The sequence below is a fragment of the Sciurus vulgaris genome (assembly GCF_902686455.1).
Source record: "Sciurus vulgaris genome assembly, chromosome: 11".
Lineage (NCBI taxonomy): Eukaryota > Metazoa > Chordata > Mammalia > Rodentia > Sciuridae > Sciurus > Sciurus vulgaris.
In genome coordinates this window covers 51413821-51436153 of record NC_136472.1, presented here as the reverse complement: position 1 = coordinate 51436153, position 22333 = coordinate 51413821, and the positions used below count along the sequence as shown (strand labels likewise).

The 22333-nt window shown below is 37.1% G+C and overlaps 1 protein-coding gene across 2 annotated transcripts in view; it reads left to right on the top strand.

Annotated features, from left to right (window-relative positions):
* Nucleotides 1-22333, top strand: part of NELL1 (neural EGFL like 1) — an 892614-nt gene that overhangs the window by 95681 nt on the left and 774600 nt on the right. For both annotated transcript variants that reach the window (XM_079101835.1, XM_079101834.1), the window contains exon 3: nucleotides 6965-7115. In XM_079101835.1, coding sequence (XP_078957961.1) covers nucleotides 6965-7115 — 151 coding nt within the window. The remainder of the gene's footprint in view (nucleotides 1-6964; nucleotides 7116-22333) is intronic.

Below are 22333 nucleotides of genomic sequence, written 5' to 3'. Positions count from 1 at the left end.
TCACAGAATTCTTTAGGCTCCACTCCCCAATGGAGAAGTAGGGAATGCTCAGCTGGTTAATTTTAGGCAGCTCATTATTTTAAGACAGTTTATCTCAACAGGTTGGGGTTGTTTTGAGTGTCTACAGCAGACCTCCTCTGTGATGTATTCCAGAGTCTGGAGTCAAGGTATATTGGATTAAACCAACATGGTTGGGGCTGGACCTGTGCTGGGTACTGTAAGAGTGGTGGGGTATGCGTTGGTAAGCAGTTCCTCATGGGATTTACAGTCTAGTGAGGAAGATAACCATGAATAAAATGATCACATACATGGTTGTGATAAGCACAAGGAAGACAAAATATAAGGAACCCAACTAACCTAAGGTGGTCAGAGGAAGTTGGCTTGAGGGGTAACATTTAAGGTGGTGCCCAAAAGAGGGAGCGAAGAGAGGGGTCACTGCAGAGGGGAATGCAGCAACATGGGGGAACCATGGCCTGGGAAGAAGGAAAATAAGGCTTGTGGTGCTGGCTCAGGGCAAAGGTAGATGGAGAAAGGGAAAGGAGAATGACAGGGTGCTGGCATCGCCATGAGTGCCACCATTGTTGTCCCTCTATTTGCTTGCCGTGTGACCCTGGACAGTCATTGGCCTTCTCATTGCCTCAGTTTCTTTGCCCACACAGTAGGAGATCTTGCTACTTACCTCCTAAGGGTTGTAGAAAGTTTGTTCATTCCTTTACTCAATATTTTTTGAGTAAACAGTAAGTGCCAGGTAATGGGTGTGTGATGGTGATTTGGCCCTTTTCCACAAAGTGCTGACATATTGGTAAATAGCAGATGCAGTGCAGATGAAAGTGTATCCTGTGGAATGAGCCTCCTGGATTGGGCTCTCAGTACCATGACTTCCTAGCCAAGCATTCTTAAGAACATTCTTTAAATTCACATCTGTAAAGGAGAAATAATAATAAGGGCTACCCCTAAGATGGTTGTAAGAGAAATGACATGAGCAGTGTGTTGGCCCTCCACTTGGGCCTGTAATGAGCCACACATTCACCCGTTATCACGCTGGCTCTGGAGCTAATAGAGTTTTAATGGAATGTTATTGTGCACTTGTTAGTGGAGATGAAAATCCCTTACATATTAACTGGAAGTTTCCTGATGTTCCCGCTACTTTTTGCTTGTGACTTCTGCTTCTTTGAAAGCTGCTTGGATCATTACCTGACATTCTCAAAGATGGGCCGCAAGACCTAACAGTGGGACATGTGCTTCCCTCCCTCATTCCCCACAGCAGGACTTGCTACATGGATGGTTGACAGTTTGGAATTGGTAAATTTCTTCTGCACTCAGAAATGAAAAGCCAACTGTCAGTTCAAACGAACAAGTGTTGTTTTGCCTTTAGGGACCAATCTTACCACGAGCTTAAGCAAGACTTAGACTAGAAAGATGTGCCTGATCTATATCAGGAGTTTGCCATGTGTGAGGTTCTCATGTAGATATTAAATGTTGTCTGAATTTTCCATCAGTCAAGGCTGAGGCAGGCTGCCCTGATGTGTTAGTTTCTTCACATTTCTGGCTGCTGTTTCTTTGCTACCTTGATTCATCAATCCTTAGCTGATGCCCCAGTTGGGATTTTGCCTGTTACTCTGCTTTGTGCTAATCTGGTGCTCCTTGGCTTGATCAGGGCCCTGAGAATTTGCTCCAATATTAGTTTGAGTTGATGCTCTCCCTACTGGACTTTTAGTGAGAGATATGCTTGCAGAGAAAGAAAAATACCAGGGTACTGTGAAGCACATCTTCACAGCGACCCTACAATGCATATCCCATCCATCCTCACACTCCTGCCTGGTGAATGCTTATTCATCTCTTTTGAGTCAGGTTCAATGATGCATCCTCTGTGATGTCATGCCCAGTCTCCATAGGCCCCCTCTGCACTGCTTTATTCTGTACCTCTTGTCACTGGGGAACTGTTTTCTTATGTATCTGTCCTCCAGGGAAGAAACTGCCTTTTTCCTTTCATTTCCCTAGTGCCCAGCACAGTGCTTGATGCAAAAGAGGCACAGGTGTATGTTTGTTGGCAATGAAATTCACCATCCACCACCATCCTCACCCTATAAGTCAGGGAAGAGGGAAATAAAGTTGCTTCTATATTTAGCAGAGAAGAGTATGTGAATATCATTTCATTTCTTTCCTTCTCCACACTCCAGTCTCCTCCCTTCACCTGACACTTTTTTTTAATATGATGTTTAATCATCACATTAGCAGTTTTAGTCTTTCTTTAAAAATGTCTAGGTAGCACCATTTCTATCCTAGGAAAGAAAAAGCACTTAACCCTTGCTGCTGAGTTAGCATTTCCGAACTAGATCATGCTAAACCTCTGAGTATTTGGAATGACATTATTTTTTTTACCCTTTTAAAAAATGGAAAATTTCACCTTAAGTGGTCATTGTGTGGAACATTACTCTGATACAATGACAGCCTCCAAATATACACCCAGAGGTCACAAGATGAAAAGACTCACAAATAGATCAGATTCAAATACTAGAATCATGTGGCTTATTAAATCAATTTACAGTTCCAGGATGGAGTACGTCGGGATAGTTAGGCTAGGGTGCAAGAGGAGGTGGAAGGACACCCCACTGATTCCTGAATTATACATTGTCCATATATTCAGTCTTTCCCCTACCCCTCTCTCTTTTCTTCTCCCTGTGCTATAACAGCTTTCCTGATGATGGTTACAAGAACTGGAGTTGAGGCTAAAAAAAAGTGAGGGAGGGCAGTTCAGATTGGAGCTAACATGCTTGGGGCAAATAATTCTGGCCACAACTGTGGTCCACCTGTTAATTTGGTGAGTGCTAGTGAGTTTTATTGGCATTTCTCAGGGAGAACACTTAGGACAAAATGGGAATGGAATGGATGTCAATGATGGGTGTTGAACTTCATGATGATATAGCTGTCATTCTGAAGGGGTGTACATTATGACTTGGTCCTTCCACCCCATTTTATCTGCAAGCATCATTCTTATTTTGTCCTTTTAATGTATGTTTAGCATGTTTATGTTCCCTTTATTCAATCTGTTTAACACGTTTCACAGGTTTCTAACTTGATGGCTATATTTAACACTTAAGAGCTTTATCCATCCTACTTGTTTTTCTCGTTCTCTGTAGCAGAACTAAATACTCTCAAGTAACACCGCAAATGCACACTGTAGTGTCTGAATGTGAAAGTGCAGAATTCACTATAGGGTCCCCTTACTTGATTTTCATTGGTTGTTCTTTTAACTCCAGGGAAAAAAGCAGGCTTCAGTAAAGTAGGTGGCATGTCACTGTTTTCAGGAATTGAAAACTTAATATTTTATGTTAATGTAGAAAGTCACCAAAGGAGAAAATTTGCAAAATCTGTGATTTACAGACGGAAAATACTCTTTGCACCCCCTTTTGCTACATGGCTAGGAGCAGGGTAAAGTGATTAACAGAAATGAAATAGAGTCTTGGAAAGAACTGGGAAATCATGGAATTTAATCTTGATTTTCAGATGTTCAGTGTTATGTTCAGAGAGGTAAAGTATCTTATTTGAGGTACATGGCTAGTTACTTAAAAGACTCAAAGTAGTCTTAGTCCCATCAAACCTGATTCACTGTTCTTACTTGTATGTTCTAAGAAGACACGGGGTTACTTTGTTGTGTTCTTTTATTGGCTGAATTTATTGGCAGAAAGGGCTTTTCTGAAAATGAGAACACACATAAAGTCTCCATGTATCAAAATAGATATTTCTTACATTTCACTCTCTTGAGTGCTAATGGGCTCTCTTTACTTCAATGTGCCAATCATTTATAAAAAGAAATGAGAAAAGTCAGCATAAGAAATGTTCAGCTTTCAAGGAGGGCGGTTGAGCAAAAGCATGGTAGGATTAGTTCAGACTGTTGGGGGATGTGTGTCCTGTAAAGAGGGGGGCAAATTGGCATCAAATATCATCTTCTTTAATTTGATAGCCACGGGCATTTGAGGACCCATATACTCCTGATTTTCTAAAAGGTACCATACTATTTTCTTCTGGTAACTTGTGATTATTTAAAACAATGATATAAATGAGAAAAATAAATGAGAAATGGTTTAATTAATCAATAAATCTTCATTGGATGCCTGTTTTGTGCCAGGCACTAAGAATGGTGGATAAGACAGTGAATAAAGGTGCCTTCATTGAGCTTATAATCTAGGACAGAAAGTGAGGAAATCACATGAAGTAAGAAGCCTGAGACAAGACTGTATACATACTGTAAGGAAACAATAAACTAGTTGCAATCCATATATTATGACAAGTTATATGGAGAAAATAACCGAAGTGGTGTGTTAGAGGGACGTTAGTGGACAGCCTGCTTTAGAGAGAGTGACAGGGAGGTTGTATTTGCAGCTGTGCTGAAGGAGAAGGAGCCAGGCATGTGGAGAGGTGGCAGAAGATCACTCTGGGGAAAGGGTAGGGTCCAGAGATCTGAAACAGGAGTGGGTGGGGTGTGCTTCCAGCAAACAAGGAGAGTATGAGATGGGAGAGGGAGAGGCAGGCAAGAATCAGTTTGCAGATCACACTAATAAGTGTGGATTTTATCCTATGATCAATGGGAAGTAATTGGAAAATTTTAAACAGGAAAATGAAATGATTCAGACTTATGCTTTAAAAGGAGTACTTTGGCTGCTGTGTGGAACATGTGGGAAATAAGGTAGTATAGAAGCAAAGAGACTAGTGTGGACACCATTAGTCTGTCCTAGAGAGCAAGGATAGGGGCTTGGGCAAGAGCTCTAAGAGTGAAATTAGGAAGAAATAGATAGAGTCCAGACACAGAATCCCTCTTGATTCACTCTTGGTTGGACATAGAGGTTAGAGAAATGGAAAGAATCAAGGAAAAGTTCTAATTATTTTGACTTGTGGAACTGGGCATTACCATTTGCTAAGACTGGGAACTTGAGGATAAGATGAAGGATTGGGGAAGAGAAAAGGAGCTCTTTGTGGGCTCATACAATTTGAAATGTTTATTAGATAGTCATATAAAATTTGAAATGCTGATTAGACATTCATGCAGGAATATCAAGTTGGAAGTTGAATACATGGTTCTATTACTTAAGGGAGAGTTTAGGGTTGAAGATTTAAATTTGAAGGTCGTTGGCCATGGGGCTAGATATTGCCCAAGGAGAACTGAGAGAGAGGTAAGGACACCCATACTCAATATGATATTCATACACCTTTTCTCCAGGAGGCATTGTTGTTTAATCACGGCCTTCTATTCACTAGGCTCATTCCTAACTGATGAGTAAAACAGGAAAGAAGTCAATATAATCTCGAGTCAATTTTTTTTGTCCTAAACATTACATTCTAGGTAGAATTTATCAGGAGCATTTTGCCCAGCAGTAATGATAATAAAAATAAAGTTAATAAAATTTGCTAATATTCTCTAGTTTGCAACTTAATTTGTTCATATACTTCATAAGTTTTATATACCAACTGGAAAGTTTTCACCTGGGATTATGTAAAAGGCATAGAAGCACTCTTTAAGTGGCTAGCTCTTATCTCAATCCTTGACAAAAGCCGACTGCTCTTAGCACTAGAGTAGCAAAGGCCTTTCTTCAAGCAGAAAAGCAAATGTCATGTTGGTGAACTTGTGAGGTGAAGAGCTCTGTCTGGCTCAGGTGTCTTTGTGGTACAGGGTCCCTTGTTTTCTACCATCCTCAGCCTAGACATTTGCTGCTGGAAGAAGCTGTGGTGTTCTTTCTGCGTCATGTATGCTAAGCAGCAATTCATAGACTTACAAGCTGAGCTAGAAAGCTCTGGGAGGTACCCTGGATACCCCTTCTATTTGTAGATGAGGAGACTGAGCCCCAAGATGAAGAATTGAAGGATTTTGTTTTTAAAGAAGTGCCATTCTTTAGGCTGAGATTCTTCAGGGTTGTTATACAAGTTTGCCTTGTATAATCTTTGATGTTCTGTGTTTTGCAAATACTCCTCATGCCGTCTTGGAGAAATTACCAAGTAGTTGTCAGACATTGAGAAAAAGTGTTTGGGATGTGAGAAGAGACCACCAAATACACATTTGATGTCCATTTATCATCCTTTGAATAGTCTTCTCTAACTTTGCTCCCTTGGTGCCCCTTTCTGATACCAGGAAATGTAGTGTGAAATAATGAGATAACACCCAGTTTGTCAAGGCCAGGCTAAGTCTGAGTATGAAGTGATGGATGTCTGTCATTACACTGATGTTGGAGAAAGAGAGATTCCTGTTCAGGAGCAGGATTAGCTGGATTCACACACCTCCAGGCCTACTGAATTGGACTCAACTTTAATAAATATTTCATGAGGAAAGTAATTCATTGCATATTTACAGAGAAATTCCAGGCACACTTATAGACCGTGAGCATGTTTTGTATTTATTCTTTAAGCAAAGGCAGAGTCATTTGCCATTATTAGTGCTAGTAAATCTGTGCTAGGCACAAGGCAAGGACAGGTTTCTTAGATGCATTATGAGGAGAAGGAAAACAAGTGCATGGGAAAATGAGATTGGAGGCTGCTGAGTGGCATTTGGGTTCTGCTGGATCCTAAGATTCTCTGAATTTAGGACCCCATTTATTTGACTGCCTCTCACCTTATTCACAGCAACTTAATCTGTTTGCAGCAGGTTGAATTGCTCAGTGTCCTGTCAAAAATCCATGTCAGAAAATCACTGTCTGACCAATTGTGAACTTGTCAAAGTGACAAGTGGGCACGGTGACAGAGATAGCATTTCTGGGTTTTTCATTGACAAATGTGGCTGTATGGAGTGGCGAATGGTACCTGAAAATGCAAACTATTGACAAGAGGAGAAAATGAAAAATGTGATCTGGATACTTGAATGTGGCATTTTTTAACTGTGATCTTTTCTCTCTTCTTGTGTTCCCTCTCTCCTTTCTTTATTTCTTCTCCTTGTTCTTCTCTTTTTCGCCTCCTGTTCTTCCTTCTTGACTCTTAGATACAGACAGAGAGATCCATGCAGCCCCTCATGTGAGTGAGAAATTAATTCAGTTGTTCCAGAATAAGAGTGAATTTACCTTTTTGGCTACTGTACAGCAGAAGCCATCAACTTCAGGAGTGATACTATCCATTCGAGAATTGGAACACAGGTAAGGAAGCTCCACTTTTGAAAATCTACTGAGAGTTAATGGGCTATGCAAGATGCCTTGGAGTTTAGGGGTGGAAGATCCCTGGAAACATTAAGCTAGCTGAGGAATTATTTCTGCTGAACATATTAATGAATTTACTTTCATTTAGAATTTACTCTGGGCAAAGTATTTTTCTTATTTGCTCTCCAAGGATCACTAATGAGTATCTTTCTCTCTTGTCTTTTAAAGGTTGACTTTGTTCATGTAAAACCACATTCTATCCACCATATTTAGGTCATCAAGCAAATTAATTAGTTATATTTAATAACCTTCAATAAGAATTTCTTGTGTGGGAGATGAATAGTTCAAAAGTGTTTTTCTAAGGATCACATAAACAAGTAGGGAATGTGGACAAATATCACAAAGCTAGCAGTTAGAGTTCAGGGAATAAAGCAGAGGGGTCAATCCTATTGAGGATTGGGATATAAAGGAAAGGCTTCCCAAAGGACCTGTGGTTGTACAAGGAAAAAATCCAAGTGTTACCTGATAGGTGAATGGGAATGAAAGGGTGGGAACAATGTTATAGAAAGAAGTTACCATGATTTTAAGAAGGATCATGCTGGTGGGTACGTGGTTGGGACATACAAGTGTGTCAGGGGCAGAGATGAGAGTTTGGGATGGGCAGTGAGGGGTGGTATTACAGAGGTAGATAGAAACCAGATCGTTGCAGAACCCCAGTGCCTTGTGGAAAAATTTGGACTAAGGTCCCCATAGGCAATGGGTTTGAAGTTTAAGAAGACTGCACTATTTTGGAGTTAAACCCCTTTCATAAAGTGTTCTAAATGTCTAACAATTCAGTGCCTTGACCACCTTCATGCTAAAGAATAAAAAAGAGTTAATAATAAAGAAATAATAGAGTAGTGTTACAAGGCAGTGTGCAGCTAATTTCAAAATTACATAAAGGTGTTAAGTTCACTGAATTCACTGGTTAGTGAAGACTGCATAGAGAGACTACTTGAACAGGCAGAATTCCAGCAGGAAAAGGAACAAGGGTATATAAAGTTGGAGGAATGATGCAATCACAGAGGTGAGGAAACATAAGCAAATGCATTTTTTTTTAGGGGGGGAAGGCAATGAATGGACCCATTTGACTGGAACTGAAGGTGTTTCCTTGGACACTTTTCAGCATTTGTAGGGACCAACAGTTTGGTTTTTAATGGTTACATTTCCTCTTAGCTTCAAGGGATTGTGATGTACCCTGAAACTTTTGGGGAGGTTTTGTATGCATTATGAACTGTGTATTTTTGAGTCAGTTTGGAGAAAATAGGGTGATGATCTACGTACATGCTGCTGAGAGATGCAGGTTAGTTTAAAGGTGCTCTAAATGCTGGGGGTTGAATGCTAAGTCAAGCCTCAGCTTCACAATCATGGAAAGGCTATGTCTTCTGCCCCTAGCCTCGTAAGCCTGAGTGTGAGTGCATCCTTAAAAGGAGGGCACAGCTTCATTCACAGAAGTGGGATCCTCAAAGCAGAGGAGAAACGTGGAATGGACGCTTTTAGCAGAAAAAGTATAAGCTTCAGAGTTAGACTGGCAGAGGCTGGAGTTCTAGTTCTTGTTGGGTGACATCAGCTATTTAATATCTTGGAACTTCAATTTCCTTGTCTAAAATGTAGGCAATAATTTATTTTGCAGAGTTGCTGTAAGGCTGAAAAAAAAAAAAAAAAAAGACAAAACCAAAGACAGTGCCTGCTGAGTCGCTATTCTTTAACAAATACATATTTCTCCTTGTCTTTGTCTTGAGACCTATTTGTTGGATTTCTCTTTTATAATTAAAAAAAAATCCTACTTTAGAAAAGGTTTTATAAAAAATTAATGCTGCCACACAGAGTTGTTTAAGATTGTCTTCTCTTATATCCCTAGCAGATTTCTAATAGAACCCAAGGATCATTGAATGGAGAGTCATCTGATCATTTTTCATTATAATAGGAAAACCTCAGGTATTGACTAATAAATAAGATAAATATGAAGAAATAGAAAATAGATCCTGTTCTCTGGGTTTTATAGTGCTCTCTTCCATATTTGTTTAGCCTAATCAAGGTAAAGTATAAATGATTGTGAGTTTGTAATGCAGTGGCTTTGGATAACAGAGGAAACCTGATTTCCACCTTTAGGAAGATTAAGTTCTAGTTACGGAGACTTGACATGCAAGGAAATAGAGGGGGATACATAATGGTACATATTTAGGAATTAATGATGTATAGTAACCTCCCAGAAGTTTCCCATCAGTGATGAATGAGAATATTTCATTGTTTGGGGGCTTTTTAAAAAATTATTATTTACCAAGATGACAGAGTCTGTAGGAGCAAGTTGTCCTGAAGATGTTTGGCCTACACATTTGACCAGGCATAAAATCAGGTGACCATGGACTTCTTTAGTCAGTGGCAGAGGATGTAGGTATCTGGTGGGTAGATTGTTGGCTGGAAGATCAGACACCCAGGTTCATTCTGTGGTTCCCTCCTGTGTGATCCTGATTGTATCACTGTTGATCAGAATGAATTAAACATATTTGCCTTACTGGGCTATGATGGGCATTATTGCATTTATAGCTGATTTTTTTTTCGTTTTTATCTGTGAGAGTTTTTAGTATATTTACAAAGTTATACATTCATCACTACAACCAATTCTAGAAATTTTTGTTATCCCACAAAGAAATCCTTCACCCCTCAGCTGTCCCTCTCAGTCTCCCCATAAGCCTTGGGTAACTGCTAACCTAGTTACTGACTCTGTAGATTTGTCTATTTTGTTCATTTTATATGAATAAAGACATACTCGTGGGTGGTCCTTTTGTGACTGGCTACACTTACAATGTTTTCAAGATTCATTCATCTTGTAGTACGTGTCAGTAGTTCATTACTTTTGCAGGATAATTTTGCATTGTTTAAGTACAATATATTTTATTTATCCATTCATCAGTTGGTGGACATTTGAATGGTTTCCACTTTTTAGCTATTATGAATAATGCTGCTATGAACATTACAAAAGTTTCAATTTTTTATTGGTGCATATTATACAGAATAGTGAGTTTCATTGTGATCACATGTAAGTTTTTGTGTGGACATTATGTTTTCATTCTCTTGGGTATATATCTAAGAGTGGAATTGCTGAGTTAGGTGTAAACTGTGCATTTATTTGTAGAACAGTTAGAACACTTTCCAAAATGACTGCACCATTTTACAATCCTGCCAGTGGTGTATTTTTTAATTATAGCCATCCTAATCGGTGTGAAGTGATATCTCATTGTGTTTCGAATTAAGTATCTTTTCATTTCTGATTGTTTATTTGTCGATCTTTTTTGGTGAAATGTTTTTTTCAGATTATTTTCCCAACTTAGAGTCACTTGTCCTTTAAAATTGATTTATAATAGTTCTTAATTGATTTATAATAGTTCTTTATATTATAGATACAAGCTCCTAATCAGATATATGATATACATATTTTTCTCATTTGTGTATTGCCTTTTTCTTTTCTTTTTTATTATAAACAAATGGAGTATAATTTGTTTCTCTGTACATAAAGTAGAGGCATACCATTTGTGTAATCATACATTTACATAGGGTAATGGTGTTTGATTCATTGTTATTTCTTCCCTCCCCCCACCCCTCCCAACCCTGTTTTCCCTCTATACAGTCCCTCCTTCCTCCATTCTTTCCTTCCTCCCATCCCCCCATTATGTATCATCATCCACTTATCAGCAAGATCATTTGTGCTTGGATTTTTGAGATTGGCTTATTTCACTTAGCTTCATATTCTCCAATTTCATCCATGTTCCCACAAATGCCATAATTTTATTATTCTTTATGGCTGAGTAATATTACATTGTGTGTGTATGTGTATATATATATATATATACACATATATATATAATATATGTGTATATATATATATATATACACACATATATATATATCTCACAGTTTCTTTATCCATTCATCAATTGAGCAACATCTAGGTTGGTTCCACAGTCTGGCTACTGTGAATTGAGCAGCTATGAACATTGATGTGGCTGTATCTCTGTATTATGCTGATTTTAAGTCCTTTGGGTATAGACCAAGGAGTGGGATAGCTGGGTCAAATGGTGGTTCCATTCCAAGTTTTCTAAGGAATCTCCACACTGCTTTCCAGAGAGGCTGCACTAATTTGCAACCCTGCCAGCAATGTATGAGTGTACCTTTTTCTCCACATTCTTGCCAACACCTATTGTTGCTTGTATTCTTGATAATCACCATTCTAATTGGGATGAGATGGAATCTTAGGGTGGTTTTGATTTGCATTTCTCTTATTACTAGAGATATTGAACATTTTTTCATATATCTGTTGATTGCTTGTAGATCTTCTTCTGTGAAGTGTCTGTTCATTTCCTTAGCCCATTTGTTGATTGGGTTATATGTATTCTTGATGTAGAGTTTTTTGAGTTCTTTATATATTCTGGAAATTAGTGCTCTATGAGTGGCAAAGATTTTCTCCCACTCTGTAGCCTCTCTCTTCACATTGCTGATAGTTTCCTTTGCTGAGAGAAAGCTTTTTATTTAGAATCTATCCCAGTTGTTGATTCTTGCTTTTATTTCTTGTGCTATGGGAGTCCTGTTAAGGAAGTCTGATCCTAAGCCAGCATGTTGAAGATTTGGACCTACTTTTTCTTCTATAAGATGCAGGGTCTCTGGTCTGATTCCAAGGTCCTTGATTCATTTTGAGTTGAGTTTTGTGCAGAGTGAGAGATAGAGATTTAGTTTCATTCTGCTGCATAAGGATTTCCAGTTTTCCCAGCACCATTTGTTGAAGAGGCTATCTTTTCTCCATTGCATATTTTTGGCACCTTTGTCTAGTATGAGAAAACTGTATTTATTAGGGTTTGTGTCCGTGTCTTTTATTCTGTACCATTGATCTACCTGTCTATTTTGGTGCCAATACCATGCTGTTTTTGTTACTGTTGCTTTGTAGTATAGTTGAAGTTCTGGTATTGTGATACCCCCTGCTTCACTCTTCCTGATAAGGATTGCTTTAGCTATTCTGGATTTGTTATTCTTCCAGATGAATTTCATGATTGCTTGTTCTATTTCTGTGAGGTATGTCATTGGGATTTTAATTGGAATTGCTTTGAATCTGTATAGCACTTTTGGTAGTATGGCCATTTTGACAATATTAATTCTGCCTATCCAAGAACATGGGAGATCTTTCCACCTTCTAAGGTTTTCTTTAATTTCTTTCTTTAGTGTTCGGTAGTTCTCATTGTAGAGGTCTTTCACCTCTTTTGTTAGTTTGATTCCTACGGATTTTATTTTTTTCGATGGTATTGTGAATGGGGTAGTTTTCCTAACTTCTCTTTCTGAAGATTCATCACTTATGTATAAAAATGCATTAGATTTATGAGCATTGATCTTGTATCCTGCTACTTTACTGAATTGACTTATGAGTTCTAAAAGTTTTCTTGTGGAATTTCCTAGTTCCTCTACATATAGTGTCATGTCATCAGCACATAGGGATAGTTTGAGTCCTTTTTCCTATTTGTATCCCTTTAATTTCTTTGGTCTGTCTAATTGCTCTGGCTAGAGTTTCAGGGACAATGTTGAATAAAGTGGTGAAAGAGGGCATCTTATTCCAGTTTTTAAGGGGAATGCTTTCAGTTTTTCACCATTTAGAATTATATTGGCCATGGTCTTAGCACAGATAGCCTTTACAATGTTAAGGAATGTTCCCACTATCCCTATTTTTTCTAATGTTTGAGCATGAAGGGGTGTTGTATTTTATCAAATGCTTTTTCTGCATCTATTGAAATAATCATGTGATTCTTGACTTTAAGTCTGTTGATATGGTGAATTACATTTATTGATTCCCGGATGTTGAACCAACATCTGGGATGTTAAGAATTTTTGTGTTGATGTTCATTAAGGATATTGGTCTGACATTTTCTTTCCTTGATGTGTCTCTGTCTGGTTTAGATATCAGGGTGATATTGGCTTCACAGAATGAGTTTTGAAGGGTTTCCTCCTCTTCTATTTCATGGAATACTTTGAGGAGTATTGGAATGAGCTCTTCTTTAAAGGTTTTGTAGAACTCAGCTGAGAACCCAGCTGGTCCCAGACTTTTCTTTGTTGGTAGGCTTTTGATGACTTCTTCTATTTCATTAATTGAAATTGATCTATTTAAATTGTGTATGTCCTCCTCATTCAGTTTAGGTAATTCATATGTCTCTAGAAACTTGTTGATGTCTTCGAGATTTTCCATTTTGTTGGAGTATAGAGTTCCAAATTAGCTTCTAATTATGTTTTGTATTTCACTTGTGTCTGTCAGGATATTTCCTTGTTCATTCCGAATTTTAATAATTTGAGTTTTCTCTCTCCTTCTCTTTGTTAGTGTGGCTAAGGGTTTATCAATTTTGTTTATTTTTTTTAAAGAACCAACTATTTATTTTGTCCATTTTTCGATTGTTTCTTTTGTTTCAATTTCATTGATTTCAGCTCTGAGTTTAACTATTTCCTGTCTTCTACTTTGAGTGTTGCTCTGTTCTTCTTTTTCTAGGCCTTTGAGTTGTAGTGTTAGGTCATTTATTTGTTGATTTTTTTTTTCTTCTTTTATTGACTGCGCTCCATGAAATAAATTTTCCTCTAAGTACTGCTTTCATAGTGTCCCAGAGATTTTGATATGATGTATCTTTGTTCTTGTTTACCTCTAAGAATTTTTTTATTTCCCCCCTGATGTCTTCTGTTATCCATTCATCATTCAGTAGTGTATTATTTAATTTACAGGTGTTGGAGTAGTTTGTTTTTCAGTCTGTCATTTATTACTAATTTAAATCCATTATGATTTGATAGAATACAAGGTAGTTTCTCTATCTTCTTGTACTTGCTAACATTAGCTTTGTGGCATAAAATATGGTCTATTTTAGAGAAGGATCCATGTGCTGCTGAAAAGAAAGTGTATTTGCTTTTTGTCGGATGGTATATTCTATACATGCCCATTAAGTCTAAATCATTGAATGTCTTTTGAGATCTATGGTTTCTTTATTCAATTTTTTTTGGAAGATGTGTCCAGTGGTGAAAGAGGTGTATTAAAGTTATCTTGTATTATTGTGTTGTGGTCTGTTTGATTCCTGGAATTGAGAAGTATTTGTTTGACGTTCATGGATGGGCCACTGTTTGGGACACAGATATTTATGATTGTTATGTCTTGCTGATTTATGCTTCCCTGAAGCAGTATGAAATGTCCTTCTTTATCCCTTCTGACTAACTTTGGCTTGAAATCCACATTATCTGATATGAAGATGAATACTTGGCTTTTTTGCTGAGTCCATGTGCATGGTATGTTTTTCCCCATCCTTTCACCTTTAGTCTGTGGGTATCTCTTTCTGTGAGATGAATGTCTTGAAGGCAGAATATTGTTGGATTTTTCTTTTTAATCCAATCTGCCAGTCTATGTCTTTTGATTGATGAGTTCAGGCCATTAATATTCAGGGTTATTATTGAGATATATTTGTATTCCCAGTCATTTGTCTCATTTTTGGTGTTTTGACACAACTTGGTTTCTCTTCATTTGGCTATTCCTTTAGAGTAGTTTCTCCCTTGGCTGATTTACATCATTGTTTTTCATCTCTTCCTCATGGAATATTTTGCTGAGAATGTTCTGTAGTGCAACTTTCTTTTTGTATATTCTTATAGCTTTTGTTTATCATGGAAGGATTTTATTTCATCATCAAATCTGAAGGTAAGTTTTGCTGGGTATAATATTCTTGGTTGGCATCCAGTTTCTTTCAGAACTTGAAAAGTGTTGTTCCAGGCCCTTCTAGCTTTTAGGGTCTGGATTGAAAAATCTGCTGATAGCCATATTGGTTTTCCCCTGAATGTAATTTGATTCTTTTCTCTTGCAGCCTTTAAATTCTGTCTTTTTTTTTTGTATGTTAGGTATTTTCATTATAATGTGCCTTGGTGTGGGTCTGTTGTAATTTTGTATATTTGGAATCCTATAAGCCTCTTGTACTTGATTTTCCATTTCATTCTTCAGATTTGGGAAATTTTCTGATATTATTTCATTGAATAGATTGTTCATTCCTTTGGTTTGTTTCTCTGTGCCTTTCTCAATCCCAATAAGTCTTAAATTTGGCCTTTTCATGATATCCCATATATCTTGTAGATTCTGTTCATGATTTCTTACCATCTTTTCTGTTTGGTCAACTTTGTTTTCAAGATGAAATATTTGTCTTCAATGTCTTTTGTTCTGTCTTCCAGGTGTTCTATCCTATTGGTTATGCTTTCTATGGAGTTTTTAACTTGGTTTATTGTTTCCTTCATTTCAAGGATTTCTGTTTGGTTTGTTTTTCAGTATCTCTAACTCTTTATTGAAATGATCTTTTGCTTCCTGCATTTGCTCTTTTAACTGTTGAGTGGTGCAATCATTCAAAGCCTGCATTTGCTCTTTCATCTCATTGTTTGCTTCTGTGATCATTTTAATTATGTACATTCTGAACTCCCTTTCTGACATTTCTTCTGCCATGCTGTTATTGGATATTATTGATGTAGCATCTCGGTTTGTTTGGGACATTTTCTTCCCTTGCTTTCTCATATTGTTCAGGTTATCTACCCCTCTAGTAGTGAAACTCTGAGATATTGCAGATTTCCTTTCTTGACTTATAGTGTCCCTGTGGTTTCCAATAACTCACCTCCTAGTCTTCAGTAGCCTGAAGTCCTGGAGGAACTTTATAATGCAGTGCTTCACAAAAAGCTGCCCCTTCCGGTGTGGTGGACTTCAGGTGGGGTATATTCCCTGCTAGTGGGCAGAGGCACCTCCACTTGTTGACCAATGGTCAGCCAAATGGGGACTGGACTGAGGGCTGGGGCTTGGCTGGTCTGGGTCTCTGTCTCTGGGTTCTACTGCCCTGGTGGGAGAGCCTCGCCTGGTGGGAAAGTCTTAATGGGTAGCTCTCCTTTGAGAAGTTCCCTTCAGTCCTGAACTACTGCCTGGGCTGTGCAGCCCTCCTCTGCAACGTTCCCAGGGGTCTGGACCTACTGCCTGGGCCAGGAAGCCTCACACTGTGCCGAAGCCTCTCGTTGGGCAGCCCTCCTCTACAGTGCTCCCAGTTGTCTTGTCTTTTTATTTTTTTGATGTTATCTTTTTTGTTTTTCTTTTAGTGGATGGGGTTTGAACCCAGTGGTGCTTTACCACTGTACTGCAGCCCCCTTTTTCAATTTTATTTTGAGACAGGGTCTTACTAAATTTCTCTGGCTGGCCTCATACTGGAATCATCTAGAGTAGCTGGGAGTACAGGCATGTGCCACTATTCTTGGCTTTCTTGGTTGTGTCTTTGAGGCACAGACGTTTGTGATGACATCAAATTTATTATTTTCTTTTGTTGTTTTTGCCCTTGGTGTCATATCTAAGTAACCATCTCCTAATCCAAAGTCATGAAGATTTACTCTTAAGATTTCTTCTGAAAGTTTTATAACTTTACATTTATCTCTTTGGTATATTTTGAGTTAATTTTTGTATATGGGGGAAGTAGGGGTCCAGATTCATGCCTTTGCATGTGGACATTGTTGTCCCAGTACTATTTGTCCCCCTACCCCAGAGAATTTTCTTAGCATCCTTATTGAAGATTAATCAACTATAAATATGAGGGTTATTTCTGGAATCTCAATGAGATATATCTGTCATTGCAACAGAACTATTTTGATTATTGTAACTTTGTAGTCAGTTTTGAAATCAGTGTGAATCTACCAATTTTCTTTTCCCCAAGTTTGTTTTGTTCATTCCGGTGCCCTTGAATTTCCATATGTAGTTTAGAACTAGCTTGTCAATTTCTGCAAAGAAACCAGTTGGGATTTTGATAGGGATTGCACTGAATTTGTTGATCAGTTTGGGGATTGTTGCCATTATAGAAACATCAAAGCATCTGATTCATGAATGTAGCATCTTTCTACGTACTTAGGTCTTCTTTATTTCAACTTCTAAAAATTTTCAAGCTATGTGTTTTTATTGCCTTAAAAAAGTTATTCCCAAGTACTTTATTTTTGATACTATTGTTAATAGTTATTTTCTTAATTTTATTTTCCAGTTGCTCTTTATTATTACATAGAAATGTAATTGATTTTTACATATTGATATCATATTTTGCAACCTTGTTAAACTCATTTATTATACTAACAATTTTTTTTTATTGTATTACTTAGGATTTTTACAAAGAAGATCATTTTGTCTGCAAATAGTTTCATTTCTTCAGGTCCTACCTGGATGTCTTCAGTTCAAATTCTTGCCTAAATGACTGCCTTGAACTTATGGTACAACCTTGAATAGAAGTGGAGACAGTCTAGTATTGCTCCTGATATTTGGGGAAAAGCTGTCATTTTCACCATGAACTATGCTATCTGTGGGTTTCCGTGGATGTTCTTAACCAAGTTGAAGGAATTCTTTCCTTTTTGTAGATTTTTTTTTTTTTTTAAACCAGGTTGAGGAAGTTCCCTTCTATTCCTTATTGGTTAGTGTTTATTATAAAGGGTGTTGAATTTTTTCCACATTCTATTTCTGTATCTCTTGAGAAGATCATAGAGTTTTTATTTTTTATTCTACTGATGTGGTATATTATATGAATTGATTTTTGAATGTTATACCAAATTGCATTCCTGGGATAAATAACACTTGACTGTGTTGTGTAATCCATTTTTCATATTACTGGAGTTGATTTGCTAGTATATTGTTGAAGATTTTCGTATCTATGTTTATAAGAGAGATATTGGTCTGTAGTTTTCTTTCTTTTGATATTTTCATTCTGGTTCTAATAATGAGTTTTAGCTGATTTATAAGTTGTGTGGAGTATTTGTTTGAAAGCTAACTTTTGCTCATTGCATGCCGTGTACCAAGCATTCAATTTTTTATGATTCTCTTTGATTTGTTAGGTATGCGATTTTAAAATTTGAAAACATTGAAAATATTTCTCTCCAATTCCAATATTTATATCAGCTACTTCTTATTTTATAAGATATGCTAGAATCACCATTACACTGATAAATAATAAATAGATTAAAGGTCCTCATTAAAGTCAAGACAGAAGGCAATCCTTTTTCTTTTATGATTTTAATATGTTCTTTTTAATGTGTTGATTATAATGTAGTAATAAATTCTAATCTATATCTGTCTAGTCATGGTGTGTAAAGGAAATTTAACTTCACTTCTGAAGTTTACTGAAAGGCCAAAATATCATGACTACCTATTAAATTCTATTAAATATCTCTTCAGTGTGCCTTTTGAGATAATTTTGTTTTCACTCTGTTATCTATTAACATAATTAATTATATTAATAGAATCCATAATGTTGAACTGTTCTTGAGAATCCTTGAATAAACTTCCAATTAAACTCCCTGATGTTTGATTTAGGATTTTTGCCTCATTAAATAATAATAACTAACAATATTAATAAAAAGAGTAGTAGTCACTTAAATTATTTTTGAGCCATTGTTCTAAACACTTTAAACTCATTATTTAAGTTTAAATATTTTAACTCATTAATAAGTGAAGTGAAGGTGAGGCGTCCGACAGGCAGCTCTGGATCCAGGCCACCCACACCCACACCCTTCCTGGCCCTGCCTGGGTTGCTCTGCTTCCAGTCGTTACAGACCACTAGGGGTGGGCAGAGCCGCCCTGGCCGTCCACAGTATTGAGGCTGAGCCCCCACCTCTTGTGTGTACAGCCCCTGCCCCACCCACTCTAATTTACTGTTGTGTCATGGCTGAGTGCTGTGCTGGGAAGCCCTGCAGCTGGCCAGCCATGGTACAGTCCTGAGATGGACCTGGAAACAGCCCACCCCTGCCCAGCCCTGTTGGTGTGCTGGCCTTGGCCGGCCAGCTGCAGGTGAATTGTTTCTAGACCCAGAGTCTATATAAAGAGAGAAGTAATGGCAAAAAAAAAAAAAAAAAAAAAAAAAAAAGTGAATATATAACTGTACATGTGAGTTAATTCAAAGCATTTAAAACAAACCCCCTCAGCCCCTGGTAACCACTATTCTACTTTCTATTTCTATGAGATCAACTATTTTAGACTTCACATGAAACTCAGATCATATAGTCATCTTTTCATGCCTGGCTTATTTTACTTCACATGATATCCTCAGATTCACCCGTAGTGTTGCTAATGATAGGGTATCATTTTTCTTTTATGGTGGAAAAATATCTAACACATATTATGTATATGAGTATGTGTATAATACATATATGTGTATAATACAAAAATGTTATCACATTTTTATTATCTGTCCATCCCTTGATGCACTTGAGTTGATTCCTTATCTTGACTTTTATGACTAATGCTGCAATAGACTTGGGAGTGCAGATTTGCAGACTTCTCTTCCACTTACGACTGATTTTCTTTCCTTTGGGATTACTGGATCTCAAAGGAGTTTTTTTTTTTTTTTTTTTTTAGAAAATTCCGTATCATTTTCCGTAGACTTTGCTAATTTTCATTCCCACCAACCATGTGTGAGTGTATCCCTTTTCTCTACATCTTTGCCAACACTTACATTTATGATAGCCATTCCAACAGATATGAGGTGCTACTTCATTGTTTTAGTTTACATTTCCATGATGATTTGTAATGTTGAACATTTTTCACTTACCTGTTGGTTCTTTATTTAACTTCTTTTGAGAAATGTCTATTTGGATAATTTGCCTATTTTTTATTGTTTGTTTATGTAGTTATACATGACAGCAGAATGCATTTAGATTCGTTGTACACAAATGGAGTACAACTTTTAATTTCTCTGTACTTGATGTAGAGTCAGACCAGTCATATAATCATACATGTACATAGGGTAATGATATTTGTCTCATTCCACAATCTTTCCTTCCTCCCTCATTTCCCTCTACACAATCCAATGTTCCTCTATTCTTCCCTTACCCGCAACCACCCTCCTGCCCCTGTTATGTATCAGCATCCACCTATCAGAAAACATTTGACCTTTGGTTTTATGGGATTGACTTATTTCACTTAGCATGATATTCTCCAACTTCATCCATTTACCTGCAAATGCCATAATTGTATTCTTTATGACTGAGTAGTATTCCATTGTGTTTATATACCACAGTTTCTTTATCCATTCATCTATTGAAGGGCATCTAGGTTGGTTCCACAATCTAGCTATTGTGAATTGAGCTGCTATGAACATTGATGTGGCTGTGTCACTGTAGTATGTTGACTTTAAGTCCTTTGAGTATAAACGCAGGAGTGGGATAGCTGAGTCAAATGGTGGTTCCATTCCAAATTTTCTAAGGAATCTCCATACTACTTTGCATAGTGGTTGCACCAATGTGCAGTTCCACTGACAATGTATGAGTGTACCTTTTCTCCAACATCCTTGGCAATACTATTTATTGCTTGTATTCTTGATAATTGCCATTTGGACTGGAGTGAGATGAAATCATAGAGTAGTTTTGATTTGCATTTCTCTAACTGCAGGAGATTATGAATAGTTTTTCATATGCTTGTTGATTAATTGTATATCTTCTGTGAAGTGTCTGTTCAGTTCCATAGCCCATTTATTGATTGGGTTATTTGTTTTTTGGTGTTAAGTTTTTTGAGTTCTTTATATATACTGGAGTTTAGTGTTCTATCTGAGGTGCATGTGTAAAGATTTTTTCCCATTTTGTAGACTCTGCTCTCTCTTCACATTCTTAATTGTCTCCTTTGTTGAGAAGAAACTTTTTAGTTTGAATCCATCCCATTTATTGGTTCTTGATTTAACTTTTTGTGCTTTAGGAGTCTTGTTAAGGAAGTCGGGCCCTAAGCCAACATCATGAAGATTTGGGCCTGCTTTTTTTTCTTTTAGTTGCAAGGTCTCTGTTCTAGAAAAGCACTACTAATTTTTGTATGTCAGTTTTGTATTCTGTAACTTTATTGAATCAATTTGTTAATTCTAACAGAGTCTTTAGTGGGTTTTTTAAAAAATTACTTTTATTTAGCTTTTATTTTTTTACAGACTGCATTTTGATTCATTGTACACAAATGGGGTACATCATTTTGTTTCCATGGTTGTGTACCATGTAGATTCATACCATTTGTGTAATCATACATGTACATAGGGTAATGATGTCTCTCTCATTCCATCATTTTTCATACCCCCCCATTTCCTCCTACATATTCTAAAGTTCCCCCATTGTTCTCTCATTCCCCGTTCCCCACCCCCATTATATATCATTCTCCACTTATCAGGGAAAACATTTGGCCTTTGGTTTTTTGGGCTTGGCTTATTTCACTTAGCATGATATTCTCCAATTCCATCCATTTATTTGTAAATGCCATAATATTATTATTCTTTATGGCTGAATAGTATTCCATCATGTATATATACACCAGAGTTTCTTTATCTATTCATCTGTTGAAGGGCATCTGGGTTGGTTCCACAATCTAGCTATTGTGAACTAAGCTGCTATAAACATTGATGTGGCTGTGTTACTGCAGTTTGCTGATTTTAGGTCCTTTGGGTATAAATCGAGGAGTGGGATAACTGGGTCAAAAGGTGGGTCCATTCCAAGTTTTCTGAAAATTCTCCACACTGCTTTCCAGAGTGGCTGCACCAATTTGCAACTCTACCAGGAATGTAAAAGTGTGCCTTTTTCCCCACATCCACACCAACATCTATTATTGTTTGTGTTTTTGATAATAGTTATTCTAATTGGAGTAAGATGAAATCTTAGAGTTGTTTTAATTTGCATTTCTCTAATTACTAGAGATGTTGAAAATTTTTCATATATTTATTAATTGCCTGTGTGCCTTCTGTAAAGTGTCTGTGCAGTTCCTTGGCCCATATATTGATTGGGTTCTTTGTATTTTTGTTGTAAAGTTTTGTAAGTTCTTTACAAATTTTGGAGATAAGTGCTCTATCTGAAGTGTGTGTGGAAAAGATTTTCTCCCACTCTGTGGGTTCTCTCTCTTCACATTCTTGATTGTATTCTTTGCTGAGAAAAAGATTTTTAGTTTGAGTCCATTCCATTTATTGATTCTTGCTTTGATTTCTTGTGCTTTGGGAGTCTTATTAAGGAAGTCTTCTTTTTCTAGGGCTATGAGGTATAATGTTAGGTCATTTAGTTTTTAACTTTTTATTTTTTTAATGTATGAGCTCAGTGCAATGAACTTTCTTCTTAGTATTGCTTTCAGAGTGTCCCAGAGATTTTGATATGTTGTGTCATTGTTCTCATTTACTTCT